This window comes from Kogia breviceps, chromosome 4, assembly GCF_026419965.1.
Source record: "Kogia breviceps isolate mKogBre1 chromosome 4, mKogBre1 haplotype 1, whole genome shotgun sequence".
Classification (NCBI taxonomy): Eukaryota; Metazoa; Chordata; class Mammalia; order Artiodactyla; family Physeteridae; genus Kogia; species Kogia breviceps.
The window spans coordinates 134,182,548-134,199,431 of record NC_081313.1 but is presented as its reverse complement, the minus strand read 5'-3'; the positions used below and the strand labels follow the sequence as shown (position 1 = coordinate 134,199,431).

At 47.6% G+C, this 16,884-nt stretch overlaps 1 protein-coding gene across 8 annotated transcripts; it reads right to left on the bottom strand.

The window, feature by feature from the left end:
* Positions 1-315: 315 nt before the first annotated feature.
* Positions 316-16,027, bottom strand: RMND5B (required for meiotic nuclear division 5 homolog B). Of its 8 annotated transcripts, none has more exons than XM_067031980.1 (12): positions 15,621-15,993; positions 14,533-14,860; positions 14,264-14,385; positions 9,970-10,132; positions 6,829-6,974; positions 6,560-6,700; positions 4,001-4,101; positions 3,652-3,818; positions 2,515-2,680; positions 1,214-1,316; positions 968-1,122; positions 316-880 (listed from the first exon to the last, which is right to left on the bottom strand). In XM_067031980.1, the coding sequence occupies exons 4-12, from the start codon at positions 10,106-10,108 to the stop codon at positions 817-819; spliced, it is 1,182 nt and encodes a 393-aa protein (XP_066888081.1). In that variant the 5' UTR covers positions 10,109-10,132; positions 14,264-14,385; positions 14,533-14,860; positions 15,621-15,993; the 3' UTR covers positions 316-816. The 8 variants fall into 8 exon arrangements, with proteins under 8 accessions (XP_066888081.1, XP_066888082.1, XP_066888083.1 ...); XM_067031981.1 differs by having other exon boundaries at positions 14,533-15,179; positions 15,621-15,952; XM_067031982.1 differs by lacking the exon at positions 14,533-14,860 and having other exon boundaries at positions 15,621-16,027.
* Positions 16,028-16,884: the final 857 nt, after the last annotated feature.

The window sequence follows — 16,884 nt, the reverse complement described above, 5'->3', positions numbered from 1 at the left end:
TCTGGTTTAAACTCCAAGCTCTCTTCTTGATAAGCTGTGAGCCTTTTGGGGCAAGTCATTTCATCTTCCTACATCCCTTCACACTCATTTCTAATAAGGAGGTAATAGGATTTTATATGTGTATATGTAAAAGCACCTTGCCCAGGGTCTGTCATCAACTAGCTTTTTCTCCCAATCAGATGCAGGTTGGGTTCTTACAGCTGGGCTCTGTGGCTGCCATGCTCCCAACCAGCAGCAATGGTTAGGCCATGCCCAGTATGTGTGCGCAGTGGACACATGGTAATGCCTTGCTAGTGAAGCTAAAGGTGGGCAAAGTAAGGAGAAAGCCTGTGAATATATTTGCTCAAAGTTATAAAACAACAGCATTCAGTTCTATCCCAGACTATTTACAGTGGGAAATTGATGCATACAGTTGTGAGGCTGTACAGTGGGAGGAGTGGACACAAGCCTTGGTGTGGCAGTAAGAGACCTGGCTGAGGGCAGGATGGAAGACATCTGCTGTGCCCGCCAAGTCCTCTGCTTCTCTGTCAGTTGCTACTAAGTCAACAGCAAATATAATGAAGGGGAGACAGAGCAGGAGTACAGAGGCCAGAGTCTCCCTGCCCTTAGAGCCAAGGAGCCAGCTGCCGGATGTAGGCTGCTTCATCTCCCTCCTTGGCCTCTGCCAGAGGGCCACTCCAGCCCCTGCCTGTGGTGGCACTCCTCAGCCAGTTGCTCTGAAATGAACCACAGTCCACAGAAGCCAACCACCCCCACAGAGACAGACCAAGGCTCACGGGTGAAAAACCTCTCAGCAAAGTTCCTCCCAGGCAGGAATCAGAATATGATGCGTTTCCCATCTGCTGGGTTCTGCTCCATGGGACAGTAGGGACACTTCAGCCTACAAAGGGAGGAGAACCAAGAATGTCTCAGGGGGCCAGCCAGCAGAAGGATCAAGCCAAGGTGGAGCAGAGCACATGGAACTTACTTTCCTCCGTTAATGAGTTTGTTGAGTGCATCGCGGGAGATGACATGGCCACAAATGAGCTTGATGGGAGGGTTGGAATCCGACGTCTGCTGCCGGAGGATGGGGCACGCGAACACTGAGTGGTACCAGCACTTCATACCTAGTTCGATCTCAATCTGGAGAGGCCGGCAGAGGGGTGAGTCCCCCTTCCCATGGCGGCTGTCCTCCCCAGCGCCCCCAGCTCTACCTCCCCCTGCCAGGCCTCACCGGTAACTCATCCTTGTGACTCCAGACCCCAGTGCACTGCCTCTGCTCGATCACAGCTTTAATGTTCATCAGCACTGGCAGCGCCACACAGCCAGAAGCAAAGCTGCAGAACAAAGAGCAGGGGCTGGAGTGACCCTGACCAAGAACCCAGCAGACAGACAGAAGGACCAGCACATTGTTGGAATGTGACTTGGGACAAGGTTTCAAAGTGGCACTTGATCAAACCGGTCCTTAAGAATCTCTCAGGTCACGCATAAAGCCACATATGTAGTTATGCGTCCAACTCTAAAGAGTCATTCTAATGCACCCCCAAATTTGAGAACCTATAATAAACACAAAAGGAACATCCAGGGGACAGATAATGTTCATCCCAAGCACTGATAAGTCCTTGGTGTGACAGGGACAGTGATGTTTGGAAGGGCCCCATCCTGCCTGTCTACCCCATTCCGTTGTCACAGTGCACCTCTGTAACTGCAATCAACCAGGGCACTTAGATATGGGAAAAAGCAGATTCAGTTCTCACGAGGATTGGGTGGGGGGTGGGGAGCCGACTGGCTGGAGAGTTGGGTACCAAATGCCTACAACACGCAGGGCAGTTGTGCGCAATAGAACCGTCCTAAGGCACCGGTGTTCCCACTGGGAAAGACTGTTCTATAACCAGAGTCTGTGGTAACGAATTGGAGGGTGAAGCCTATCACAGTGGGCCAAGCCATGAGATTCCACAGCCAGCCTAAATAAAATACACCACTGTGGTACGGTATGTGGTGGGGTCAGGTCCAGGTGACCTTTATTCCCTGTGAGGCCCTAGAAGCCTGTTTTCTCAAGTAAAATTAGGATAACAGTACCTCTAACTCCTTGGTTTGTTGTGAAGCCATGAGAAGACTATTAACTATAAAAGAGTCTTCCGAGTGAAAGCTCTCAGCACGTGTGACTCAGCCACTCAAGTCTCCCTGAAGGGAAGTCATGTTTGAGAGATGAGGTGGCAAGAAGGCCAGGCTGTCAGAGGGTCCTGTGATAATCCAGGGGTGAGGTGCAGGAGACACAGACCTCACTCAAGAGACCTTACAAAATGGGAACCTTGACCCTGCCATTGACCTTGTGGTGATCCCAGGCCACAACTCTTTCTAAATCTGTTTCTCCAACTGTAGAAAGAAAGGTAATTCCTATCTGGAAGAATGACTAAGACAGCCAGTTTAGGTCTGTGAAGGCACCAAGCACCATCCCTTGACGTGGCAGGGCCTTGGCAAATTGGGTTTCCCTCAACCCTCCCACTTGTGCTGCCCCCACAGGGCTGGCTGTACCTGACACTGAGGGGTGACTCCACAGAAAGGCCCAACAGGGAACAAGCATCACGCGTAAAGGTCTCACAGATCTCGGCCCAATGGCTGTTGTCCAGGAGGTGGCAGTAGGGTGACTTCTCCAAGCCCAGCCGCAGGTATACCAGACTGCCCATCATCACCTGGATCTCTACAAGGCAAGGGGGAATCAGGGTACAAGGAGGCAGCCTTTTCCCAGGACTCTGCGTCCAGCCCTACGGTGGCAGGGCTGCAGAGGCAGTTATGAGGAGCAGACTGAGCCCCATGGCTCCCAGGCCCAAGACTTGACCAAATAGGGGTTAAAATGCCCTTTAGCAAAAGCCAGTTTTCCCTAAAATCCAGTGAGGAAGTGGGGTCTCAGGCCTGCTTCTGTGGCAATCATGACCCCACAGCATGAGGGAGGGAGGAGTTTCAGCTTCCTTCCCATCCTTTCAGCTGCATCAAGGAGCGAGCTCAGGCCAGCGCTCATGTCTCTATTCTCCAACACTAGCTAATCCCCCCTGCCTTTTTTTTTTTTTTGGCCATGACTTGTGGCACGCGGGATCTTAGTTCCCTGACCAGGGATCAAACCCATGCCCCATGCAATGAAAGTGTGAAGTCCTAACCACTGGACTCCAAGGGAATTCCCTAATCTCCCTTTTTAAAAAGCTTTCAGGAGGCAGCAGTATCTAGCTAAGATTTCATAACATTGCTGGGTTTTCATGTTGTGTATCTCTAGATAAAATGTGAAGTAATAAATGTGAGTGGAGCTAAAGAAAAAAGTTACTAGTAATCGAGTGGTTACTAATTGTGAACATCTGGAAGGTGAGGCTCAAACAACTGAGCTTTGGAATTCCTACTGTGAGGCAGAGCAGCGTGAGGGCATGCGTGTCGTGGGCAGGCCTGGTGAGCTCTGGGTGGGGGTGTGGCACGTGGCTGGGGACCAGAGGTGGTGTGAAATGAAGCTAGGAGGGTATGGCAGAGGCAGTGAGGAAGGGCCTTGAGTTTGGAGTTCACCTGGGCGACAGTGGGGGAGGGGTTCAGATAACACGCAGCCCCACGTGGGGCAGGGATGGGCAATCCCAGACGTGCTGATGTCGGCCAGAGCCCAGCAGTGCCCACCCTGGCACTTGGGGCACGTACCCCGCTGGTGAAGCCGAGCAAAGGGCTGGAAGTGCCGGGCGTAGCTGAGGGCCTCCAGCTGCTTCTCAGGGCCACCTGCCAGGAGGCGGATGAAGTGCAGTCGGTGCAGCTTGAACTCCAGGGAGCTGTTGAGCTCGAGCAGGCGCTGCCTGTGTGAGACGGCCCATCTGGGAAGAAAGGGGCCAGCTGAGTGTGGAGCTGGTGGGGCGAGAGAAGGGACCCTGGCAGACCCTCCAAGAGCCTAAGTGAGGCCCGTGAGACAGAGCTGGAGACGTGTCAAGTACGCTGAGTGAGGTGAAGAGCACAGACAAGCCCTGTCCCCCGCAGGCCCACCCAAGGGCCAACGTACTCCAATGCTGGCCCCAGGTCTTGTTCATGCAGAGCTTCCAGGATTCGATTCAACTCCAGGAAAGGCTGCTTGAAATCCAAATCCACATTCAGTGTTGATTCCTAGAAGGAGAGAGAACAATTCACCACTGGAGGACAGTGTTTCCAAAATTCTCTGCTCTACACCTAATAAAACCTCATCCACCAAAGACAAGCTAGAAGAGGGCCGGGTTTTGCATGAGGAGCCATGGTCTCTTGCCAGACACCTGGACCTCTCTTATTCCCAGTTCAGTTCTGGGAGGCTGAGTACTACATGCTGGCCTCCCAGAGAGCAGACTGCAAACCCCACCCTACATGCTGGGGTACTGGAGACCCACACTGAGTAGCATGGAGAGAAAATTATTCCTTTTCAATCCCCCTAATTACATTAAGGGAAAGTATCCTTTACTTTCACTTCTAGTGTGTCTTTAACACCTAACAAGTGCTACTTCGTCATTTTACTAATCTTCCTTTTTAAGAAAGGGATTACCAGGCACTCAGACCTCTGGCTGGCAACCAACTCTAGCTAGAAATTAATAACTTCACTTTTCATTGTATATATATATATTTTTTATATTTTAAAATTTATTTTATTTTATTTGTGGCTGCGTTGGGTCTTTGTTGCTGCGCGCGGGCTCTTCTCTACTTGAGGCAAGCAGGGGCTACTCTTGGTTGTGGTGCACGGGCTTCTCATTGCAGCTTCTCTTGTTGCAGAGCACAGGCTCTAGGTGTGCGGGCTTCAGTAGTTGTGCCTCGCAGACTCTAGAGCACAGGCTCAGTAGTTGTGGCACACGGGCTTAGTTGCTCTGCAGCATGTGGGATCTTCCCGGACCAGGGCTTGAACCCCTGTCCCCTGCATTGGCAGGTGGATTCTTAACCACTGCGCCACCAGGGAAGCTCCCATTGTATATATTTTTATAGCTACTCTCTTTTTATATCAGGGGCACTGATTTCTAAAATTTATTTAAAGAAGCAACAAAAGCAAAAAATAAAAAGCAGGACTACATCAAACTAAATTAAAAGCTTCTGCACAGCAAAGGAAACCATCAACAAAATGAAAAGGCAACCTACCAAACGGGAGAAAATATTTGCAAATCGTGTATCTGATAAGGGGCTAATATCCAAAATATATAAAAACTCATATAACTCAATAGCAAAAAAAAAAAAAAATTTAAAAAAGGAGAGAAGATCTGAATAGACATTTTTCCAAAGGAGACATCAAAATGGCCAACAAGCACATGAAAAGATTCTCTACTTCAATCATCAGGGTAGGGCAATGCAAATCACCACCACAGTGAGCCATCCTCTTGCACTTATTAGAATGGTTATTATCAAAAAGATAAGAAATAACAAGCGTTGGCAAGGATGTGGAGAATAAGGAACCCTCGTGCAACTTTGGTGAGAATGTAGATTGGTGCAGCCACTATGGATAACAGTATGGAAGTTCCTCAAAAGATTAAAAATAGGGCTTCCCTGGTGGCGCAGTGGTTGAGAATCCGCCTGCCGATGCAGGGGTCACGGGTTCGTGCCCTGGTCCGGGAAGATCCCACGTGCCGCGGAGCAACTAAGCCTGTGAGCCATGGCCGCTAGGCCTGCGCGTCCGGAGCCTGTGCTCCGCAACGGGAGAGGCCACAGCAGTGAGAGGCCCGCATACCACAAAAAAAAAAAAAAAAAAAAAAAAAAAAAAAAAAAAAAAGATTAAAAATAGAGCTACCATATGATCCAGCAATTCCACTTCTGGGTACTTATCCAAAGAAAATGAAAAGACTAACTTGAAAAGATATCTGCACCCCCATATTCATCGCAGCATTATTTACACTAGCCAAGATAAGGAAGCAACGTAAGTGTCCATCAATGAATGGATGAAGATGATGGTATGTGTGTGTGTGTGTGTGTGTGTGTGTGTGTGTGTGTGTGTAAAATGAAATATTATTCAGCCATTTAAAAAGCAGGAAAATCCTGTCATTTGTGATAACATGGATGGACCATTATGCTAAATGAAATATGTCTAACAAAGAAAGACAAGTACCATATGAACTCATATGTGGAATCTAAAAAAGTTTTTTTTTAAGAAAACCAAGCTCATAAATACAGAGAACAGATTGGTGGTTACCAGAGGTGCAGGGTAGGGTGTGGGAGAAATGGGTGAACTGTTTTTGTTTTTTTTTTTCATTTTAATAAATTAAATACAATTTTTAAAATAGCTATTAACCCGTTTAAGGAAAGAATGCATCAACAGAAAGGAGCTGGTCTACAATGGAAGCAAAGTTAAGGGGCGATCTTGGAGGAAACGTTGGACTTCCCATGTGCAGTCCAGAGGGGAGGGTGCCCTGCCAGGCCAACTGTCCACTGGAAACAGGTCTCTGGGAACAGGTATCCCTATCAGACAATCAGAGCTGATGACATACATATTTGAGTCATGTAAATAAACTGACCTGTCTGGATACAAGAAAAAAATAATAACGGGGTCCTAATATAAAGAAAACTACCAAGTAGAAAACAGAACAGGCAGGTACCAGTGCCTTCCCAGTGGGCTCGTTACCTGGCACAGCTCCTCAGCAACACTGAGCATGCCCTGCTGGTACAGGTGCTCCAAGATGGCCATCTGCAGGATCTGCTGCTGCTTCTCCCGAGAGTCCCACACTGCGTCGGAGACTACACCGCAAATCTCAGAGTCAAAGTTCTGACGAGGATGAGAGACAGGGCCCTGTGACTCAGGGTCTCACTTCTCACAATGGCTTCAGAAGAAGCCCTGCTACACACTAGCAGCAGGTGTTCCCGCCCCCAGTCCAGGGCCACCCACATGCTCACCCTGTCAATGGCTTTGCCCACTCGGGAGACACTGCTGTGAATGTCCTTGTGGTCTGAAGCCAGTTTCTGCACGGTGTCTTTTATCTTCCGGCAGCACTGAGACATCACCAGGGAGAGGGTGGCTGAGAGAGGGGTCCCCTGGAGGGCTGCAGAGAAACACTGGCAATGAGTCAGGACACAGAGGAGCAGACCTTGTCCCAGCCTCCTTATTCTAAATGCCAGCATGGAGGCCAGGAAGCAGCCCTGAACTCCAAAGTGAATGCTTCTACTACAGGTCCTGCCACTTTTTAACTATATGACTTGGAATTGGTCAAGTGGAACAAGCCGGTTCACCTCTCAGAGTCTTCATTTCCTCATCTGCAAAATGGGGGTGATAGCACTGGCCTTGTAGGTTGCTGTGAAATGAAGATGATTTGGCACTTACTGTGGGCAAGTACTTGGTTTTAGCTCATTTAATCCTCACCACCATTCTATGCAGTGGGCACTGTTAGTATCTTGTACTACAGCTGAGGAAGCTGAGGCAGTAACTTGCCAGATGTCACAGCAGTGATCTGAAGCCCAGGCGCCTCACTACCACACCAGATGGCTCCTTATTATCTTGAGAGAGATACCCTGTAGGAAGGCTTTGAACCATAAAGTATTATCCCCATGTTAATGCCTCTAATTAACCTAGAGGACACCAGGCAGGCCAGGGTCCTCCAGGGAAATACAAGGACATTTCTGGCTCACGATGCCAGGTTTACAGTGGTCTCCACTCCCAATGGCTGGATGAGCCAGATGAACTACCAAGAGCACGTGGGGCTTGGAATAGAGAAGGGCAGACAGGGTACAGGTCCCTTCTTCCAGCCCAGCATCTATGCCCCTTCTTTAAATGGCAACACCTCAGTTCAGGGAAGAAAACACAACCCAGGGAAGGGAACGTGACCCAAGAGGGCCAGGGAGTGTCTCAAGCTCTAAGACCAGAAACCCTGGAAGAGAGAAGCATTCTGCCAGGTTGCTAAACAAACAAAAGTGAACTGGAGTTGCTGGAGCACCATGGCCACCTCAGGGGAGCACTGCTCTGAGAATGAAGCCAGTGTAGATTGAAGGTATCACATGAGCACTTAGATCCAACCGGGCTGGACCTTTCAGTTACCTGAATCTATAAATCCAGCAACCATACCCCTTTTGTTTGTTTAAGCTAGTCTGAACTAGGTTTCTGTCACCTGTAACTGAATGAGTCCTGACAAATACAAACAGGAGGTGGTGGCTGGGCCTACTCCTACTAGGATGGCTATAAACAAAAAGACAAGTGATAACAAGTGTTGGTGAGGATGTGGGGAAATTGGAACCCTCATACATTGCTGGTGGGAATATAAAATGTTGCAGCTACTTTGGAAAACAGTTGTGCCAAACAGTGTGCCAACATTTTCTTCAAAAAGTTTAACAGAGAGTTACCATACGACCCAGCACATAAAAAAAGAATGAAGTACATGGTACAATAGGGATGAACCTTGAAAACACGCTAAGTGAAAGAATATAAAAGGCCAAATATTATATGATTCCATTTATATGAACTGTCCAGAATAGGTAAGTCCATAGAGAGAAAGTAGATTAATGGTTGCCAGGGGCTGGGGGAGAAGGAGAAATGGAGTGATTATTAATGGGTGGGGGATTCTTTTTAGAGAGATGAAAATGTTCTGTAATTAGATAGTGGTAAAGACTGTACAATTCTGGAAATATACTAAAAACCCACTAAACTGTACACTTTAAAAGGGTGACTTTTAATGTGAATTATAGCTCAATCAAAAAAAAAAGGACATAGAACTAGGGGTTACCTCTGGTCAAATCTAAGACAATTTGATCATCAAAATAAATAATAATAGTAATGGATTATAATCCATTGAATAATATAAGAATTTATGAGTATGAACTTGGAAGGAAGGAAGGGAGGAAGGAAGGGAGGAAGGAAGGAAGAAAGAAGGAAGGGAAAGCTCCTTTCTTATAGTTAAATGCCAGCTAATAAGTGTATAGGGAATGACAGACCAGGAAAAATCACCCATGTTGCAACTAACTTTGTAATGATTGGTTCATGCAAGAATCATCAATGAATGCTAAAACCAGTGGGCAGAGTCTGATAAAGCACAGGAAATTTATATAGTCTCAAAGTACCTCCCCACAAATTACTTCTTGATTAACTCTAAAGAAAGAAATATTAACCTTAGGGTGTAGGAACCTGGCAGACACCATCTTAACCAAAGATCTTGATCAAAGTTAACATCACCCATAATGGAACAAGCTGATACCTTGTACCTCCTGATGTGATGCACTGAGAAACACATCAGTTCTGAAGTACTCTTGCCCAAAATGCAAGAAAATAATGAGGAAACAGCAAACAAATCCAAATCGAGAGACGTTCTGCAAAATCACTGGCTTTAATGTCTCCAAAATGTCAATGTCATGAAAGGCAAAGGCAGGTGGAGGAAATGTCCCAGATTTAAAAAACTAAAGATTAGACACAAGAAACTAAGTGCAATGCTTGATCTTGGATCGGATCCTGGATTGGAAAATTAAATTATAATGTTTTACAAAAATTATTGGGTAGTGGCAAATTGAAATATGAGCTATATTCATTAGGTCATAATATTAATGTCTAACTTTTTGATTTTAATAATTATACTGTACTTACGTAAGAGAATGCCCTTGATCTTAGGACATACACACCAAAGGCTTAGGTGTATGATATCTGCAGCTTACTTTCTAATGGTTTTAAAAGTAAGAATATGCAAGAAAACTGATAAAGCAAATATGGCAACATACTAGCAGTTGGTGAATCTTGGTGAAGGGTATATATGACCTCTTTATACTGTTCTTAGGACTTTTCTGTAAACTTGAAATTATCTTAAAGTGTCCTAAACATTCAAAATAGAAAAGCAAATTGAAAACAAAACGTAAATGAAAATAATCTCAGGTAAATTAATAATTTCTGTTGGGCTTTTTGAAATAGCTCAGAGACTTCCATTATTCCCCTTCGAAGAGGCCTAGGGATCCATGTATCAATGCTCTAACCATCATCCTTCCAGAACCCTATTATCAAGCAGCCTTGGGGTCTCCTAGGCCCCAAGGGAGGCAGGTGTGGGGCTCTAGTGGGGGGACACCCACCTGCGCTGGCCAGCTCAGCCCGCAGCTGGCCCACGTAGTGCAGCAGCTCCTCCAGGCTCTGCTCACAGTGCTGCCCATAGGTCAGGAACTTCTGCAGGACCTTGTCCACCTCTCTCTCCACACTCGCACACTGCTCCATGGCAGCCACTGTGTCAGGCCCCACCTGGGCCAGAGGGGCACAGTGAGGAGGGCTCCCAGATCCCACCTCACCATTCCCAGATCATATACCAATGCTTAGAAATTCCCAGCTTAACATATCTGTACACAGCTTCCATCACCCCCAGCCAGGGTGCCCACTGGAGAAGCAAGTAGGCGTGAGGACAGGTTTTCTGAATCATGGTGAGAAAATTACTCTGTTTTCAACTCTTTTCATTAGAATCCTTGTTCATCTCTTTTTAATTTTTTTTTGGCTGCGCCGCAGCACGCGGGGATCTTAGTTCCCCGACCAGGGATCGAACCCGTGACCCCTGCAGTGGAATTGCAGAGTCTTAACCACTGGACCACCAGGAAATTCCCCTCATCTCTTTTTTAACTGGAAAAGAGAGCAGGCCTTGCAGAGCCCTCAGCAGGCCATACTATCTATGCTATCTAAGTAGAAATCCATACATACATCACATATTCTAATGTTTCATGTATTTTCATATGTTCATTATGGCCACCTCTTCACTTAGTGGACTTGGTTTTCCATGTACTATAGCGATAGAAGCCATGAAGGCAGTCCTTGAATGGCTGATGCTTGAAAGTACAGCCTATGGAACAAATGCTGACCACAACGGCCTGAGAGGCCTTGCCCACCACTCCTACCTCAGCCTCCCTGTCGCTTGCCCACAGACAGGCAGCTCATATTCCCTTGTTCCCTCACAGCTCCATGCCTTGGTATGCTCTCCATCACCCCTCACTTCCTCAACTACTTGAGAAGAATGGCCCATCCTTTCCAAGGCAGCTCAGAGGTCATCTCCTTCTGCAGCCATCCCTAGCCTGCTCTCACCTGGCTCCCTCCACTCTCACTTGGCATCCTTCTATTTCAGTTTTGATCACTGGGTAACAATCTGTTTGAGGGCTTGCCTCCCCCACTAGACTAGAACATCTCTGGTAAAACTCTTCCTTCTCATGGTACCATTGAAGAAAGTTGACTCTTCTTGTCCCACCTTTCCTACCACTAAGGTCCCACTCCTAAGTCCCTTCAACAGTGGGCCACTGCTCCCCTCCATTTCAGAGCAGCCTTTGACACTGAACACATGGAACGATCCTTAAAATGTTGGTGATAGAGTTGACTTCGCTCCTCATCTTTCCATCTATGGGATTTGAAGTGAGAGGGCTCTGTCAAATGCACCTCTCAAACGTTCAAATCTAGCCAGTTGTTCATTCTCTCAAAGAAGGGTACAGAGTAACATCACAAAGAGAATTCTGTGTCCAAAGTGACCACTGGGATTCTCCCAGTCTCACCAGACTCTCTTCCCATTCCCACCAGTACTGTTGGTGCTGGCCCCATCATCTTGGCCCAACCTGTAGCCACTATCTCCTTATCAGACAGAGGATGAGTGATGGAGAAATGGTACCCAGGGCCTTGAGATGTATTTATGCCCTCCCTCCTTATGGTTGACACTATCACACTAGAATTTGTTAATCACTGTGTCTAGAAGACATGCCCCCCTCTTCATGCCCCCTGAGGAAATACCCTATAACTGGAATATGAACCATTACAGGCAAAATATAACAGGGATACCTGTTGGAAATAATATAATAATAATTATTGCTATGAATAGTTAATATTTCATAGGGGCTTATGTGACAGGTGCTGTTCTAATGACTTGGCATGCATTAACTAATTCACTTAATTCTTACAAAAGCACTATGAGGTAGGTACAATTATTAGACCTACTTTACATATGAGAAAATGAAACTCAGATTAAATAAATTGCTCAAGGTCACGTAGCTCGGAAGTAGAGGACCTGGAACCAAAGCTGGGCAGTCTGGCTCCAGGCTCCAGAGCCCTTCTCTGAAGCACAGTCCTCTCTGGACCAGCTTAACAGACCACCATCTCACCAGGAAAGGAAAGCAGCCAATATTTGTGGTTGGAATGAGTGTACAGCAATGATTAATGATGACAAGAAACAAGAAAGTAACCACAGAGCCTGTGAGATGATCAACTAGGAAAGATGGCAGTACAGAAGAATGTTTGCCAAGAGTAGGAAGCAGAATCACAATTTACTGAAAATAAACACAGCTCAAGAAAGGTTACAACCTCACCAAGGTCAAACAGTATGGCCTTGTCAGACATCAACTAATACTAGGATTATCAAAGGGAAGCCCAAGTCAGCATCTTGAAATTGTATTAAAAAGCTGAGGGAGGAGATGGGTACAAGAATTTTCATCCCAGTGCTGTGTTGTGGCAGGGAGTTTGAGACAACCCAGCGGCCTACAGAAAGTGATAAGTCAAGTAAAATGTGGTAGATTGCATCTATGGAAACCTGGGTAGCACTGAGAAACCACGTTCCGGATATACCCACGGCAACATCAGTAAGATCCCAAAACATGGTACTGAAGGGGAAAAAAAGAAACAAAATGAAGTCCAGGCACAATACCACTTATGTTTTTTAAAAATATATGCATACAACCAAGGACACACGCAAATAAAAGGATATGTACCAAACACATCAGAGTGGTTTGCTGCAGTTGGGTGGGGTGGGGAGGGAATGGGGAGAATGGGGATAAAAGGGAATATGTAAATAAATGCAAAGGAGAAAAAGGGCCTGTGTGCACCAGTTAAATGTTCACTGAAATGATAAACGTGATTACCTCAATAAAATTTTTTTTAATAAAATAAACGAGATGGGAAAACAGAACTGCTTGCAGGTATTCCATCCGAAAAGCCCAAGAGGCCAATTCGGCCTGTCCAGGGTTAGCCACTCTCCCTTAATCACAGCCAGTCATCTTCACCAGGCACAAGGATGGATGAGTGTGAGTCTGTCTTCAGGATTAATCCAGGGAATTTCATTTCCTTTATCCTAAGCCCTCCTCCCCAAGGTCTCACATGGACAAAAATTATCTACCAGGGTGATCACCCCAATACAACACATCAGATCCTGTCACCCCTTTATGCATCACTGCCATGGTTTGACATACATGCCCTTTGCAATTGTATATTCACTTCCTTTGCACAAGCTATTACTGTGTTTAGAGTGCCCTCCATGCTTCTCTGCACGGAGAACATAAGATGCCGTTTAATGATGAAGCCCATGAAGCTCTCAATGAAATCTCCCTGCCTCCTCCTCTGCTTCACAAACCAAACCTCTGTCAAGGGTGCCTATACCACACACATCTGAGTGCTCAGCACTGCGGCACAGTAAACTGCCTATTCACACGTCTGTCTCCCCGCACTAGAATGAGCTGCTCAGGGCTGGAGTCCAATCTCATCCTCTGTCCCCTCAGTGCCCAGCCCAGGGCCTGGTCCACATGGGGTACATTCATTTCCTAACTAGGGGGCCTTGAGCTCAAACTTGTCACGGTTGGGCAGGAAGAGACATGAGTGAAATACTGAAATCCCCACCAAGGCATGCATAGGGGTTTTGTCCCCAGTCTTCAGCATCCTAACACAAGAGGGCCCCTCCCGGGGCCAGGGGAGAAGAAGGGAAGTTTGCGCAAATCACAGAAAGGTCCCCTTTGCCTGACACAGAACTGGACAGCCTCCACTGACCCAACACTTTTCACCTCCCATCTCTATCCAGTCTTCACCTTACACATCTCTCCTTTGCTTAAAACCCAATAGATTTCCACATACTCAGAATAAGTATGGGAGATGGGTCTACAAGGCTCTATGTGAGTCAACTCCAAACCACCTCTCCAACTTCGTCTCCTACCACTCTCTTCCTCAATGGGTATATTCCAACCACACTAGTTTTCTTTCTATTTCTTGAACATCAGTTTATTTCTACCTCAGGGCTTTTTCCCTCTGCCTGGAACACTCTTTCAGATCTCCCTATGACTGGGTCCTTATTGGGGTTTCAAACGCATTTCTTCAGAGATGCTCTCCTAGACCACAGTATCTAATGCTGCCCCCTCTGCCCCACCCTGTTCCTTTTCTTCATTGCACATCTTTATTTCAAGTTTCAAATCTTTCTTCTGTCATTAATCAAACCTGGAAGGAGGAAAAGGCCCACCAATCTTCTTGGACTACAGCCCCTGCTGGGAGTTTCACCTGCATTAGCATGCAAATTACTGGCAAACTCCTACTCATCCTTAAAAAGACCTCAGTCGAATGCCCTGCCTGGCTCCCACGTCCGCAACGGGTTACCTCCGGCTCCGCAGGGTCGCAATAGGATGGGACGTGTGAGTTCGAGCTACTCCCCAGGTAGGGGCGGCTCCCCGAAGGGCCTCTGAGAATGTGGGGGTCCAACTCCCGGCCCTGGCCGACGTCTGAGGAGAAAACAAACCCAAGGGCGGACGGGTGAGAGGGCTTAGTCCCGAGGCTTTGCAGAAGACCCGGGGCCTGGGAGCCTGCGTAGCCGACCAGCCGCCCCCCGCGCTCCGCACCTCCCAGCAGGGATGCCAGCCGGCTCTCACCTGGTCCCACAGCCCGGGCCCTGGTTTCCGGCGCCGCTGTCAACGGAACCGGAACCTGCGACAGTTGCTCCGAGGCTCCGGATTCGCCCACTCGCGGCTCCGCGGAGGGGTGGCCGAGCCTCCCCCTCCCGCGCACTAGTGGAGTCGCCCGCAGGGTCAGAGGGGCAGCTGGAAACCGCACCTCCGACCGTCGGGGGGCTGCTCCGGGGTTCCCCCGGGAGCCCGAGGCCGCCGGCCCGGCCCCGACTCTGCACGTCTGATGGAAGGTATCGGAGCGACCCACTCGCTGGCCAGCGGGGGTGCGCGCGGCGGTCCGCGTTCAGAAACCCTAGACCAGAAATAACTGTGCCTCCCCCGGTCCGCGCCCTCCCACCCTCATTCAAAGTAAAGTCAGTACCGAACAACACAATGCATGTAAGGTCCAACAGGCTTTCCCGCGATGGCTCCTTGATGCAATTTTTGAAACATCAAATGATGTTTAAAAGAGAAGTCCCCTTTTTCCTGCCCCAGCCCTGCTGCTCTCCTAAGCCCGTACTTAACACACTGGGCAATTAAATTCTGCTGCGAGGGACTCAGCCCTGCCCTGCTTCCCTAAATTGGTCGCTCTCCTTCCAGAATGGAGCGGAGACAGGGGTTGCACAACCGCCCTAAGGAGGAAGGGTAAGAGTTAGGAAGGAGGAGATGGTGACCCCAAGCCCAGGCCAGGGCTGAGTTCACGACCCTGCAAGGCCCCTATGCTCTGCAGGGAAGGGGCGGAGAAGCCTCCCGCCTCCGCCTCGCCTGAGGCGAGGAGCTTCAGGAACCTGGACTAGAAACAGCCCAAGAAAAAAGACGGTCTCTTTTTCCCTGACTTCAGCTTCCTTTTAGGGCCAGTCTCATTCCAGGGCATCTTACCCTCCAACCCTCCATACCTCCTCCCCACCCCCACAAAACACCCTTGCACAATTCAGCCCTGTTTTCCTTATAATATTTGACTTTAAATTATCTTGAGCGTTTATTTGTTTATTCAGTTTTCTTGCCCCTAACCTCCCCCTCTCCCCCCACCTTTTAGTATAAAAGCTCCATTGGGGCCAAGGGTTTGTACTCACCGCTGCTGTATCCCCAACACTATGTGCTTGGAACACAGGAGCTGCGCAGAAATAGTCTGAAGTAACCGATATCCTCCGTTTATGAATGGGGAAACCCCGGTTTCAAACCTGATGAAACACGCAAGGAAGAGGGCGGTCCACAGCCAGTCCAGCAGCCCGCGGGGGCGAAGAGGCCTGTCCGTGCGCCGTGAGCCTGGGTGGTCCTGGCCCAGGCGGGAGTTGTGGGTGTCGGAGAGTTGAGTGAACCGTGCCTGGGGCCACAGTCCGAGCCTGCAGCTGCGTCCAAGCCAGCAGGACCTCACAGGGTTTCGTGAACGCCCCAGGCTTCCCCCACTTCCTCTGGGGAAGCATGCCTCTCAGCTACACTGGGTGTGAGCAAAGCCTAGCTTCTGCCAGAACTTAAGAATGTCCAACTCATAGTCAGGCTCCTTCACCTCTGTCTGTCATTGTTTTCCCCAGTATGTGGCTCTTCTTACATCATAGTTTCGTTACTTTTCAGGTTGCACCATGTTTTCTTACATGGCTGATTTTGTCAATCTTTCCTTGTTGGGATTGTGTGGTTTTGTTTTGTTTTATTTTGTTGCAGGGTGGCTGCTTCAAAGCAGAAAAACTTAGCTGTTCTCCACTAACTCAGTAACAGTCTTTTTACCTTTTGCTAGTTTCCTAGGATTTGATTTTTAAAATTTAATTCCCAATGCATGTCCATTTTATTTTGCAGGGGGTGGTGCAAAATATTACTTATTTTTTTCCCATATTTTTGTCCAGTTATCCCAGAACTGCTTAAAAAATAATCTTCCTTACCCTCTCATTTGGAAGCCCGTTACCATAATATTAAGATTTTTCTACAAAATGAAATCTATTTCTTGCTCTTCATTCTTCCCATTGAAGTATAGTTTTATTTTTATACAAATGTCATATTGTTTTACTCACTACTTTGTAATATGTTCTAATATGTGGTGGGATTAAACACTGCTCACAAAAAAAAGGCAAAAAAGAAAAACACTAGGTTATTGAGAAAGCAGATCACTGGTTGCCTGAGGGTGGGGTAGAATGGCTGACTACAGAGGTACATGGGGATTTGGGGGGGATGATGGAACTATTCTGTATCTTGGCTATTCTGTAGGGCTGGTTGTACAATTCTCTGTACTATCAAAGCAGTGAATTTTCCTGTATGTAAATTATACCTTTAAAATGGCAGGGGGTAGGGAGGCTAGTACACAAAGAGCATACTAGATTACAAAGAAGGAAGGGAGGGAGGGAAGAA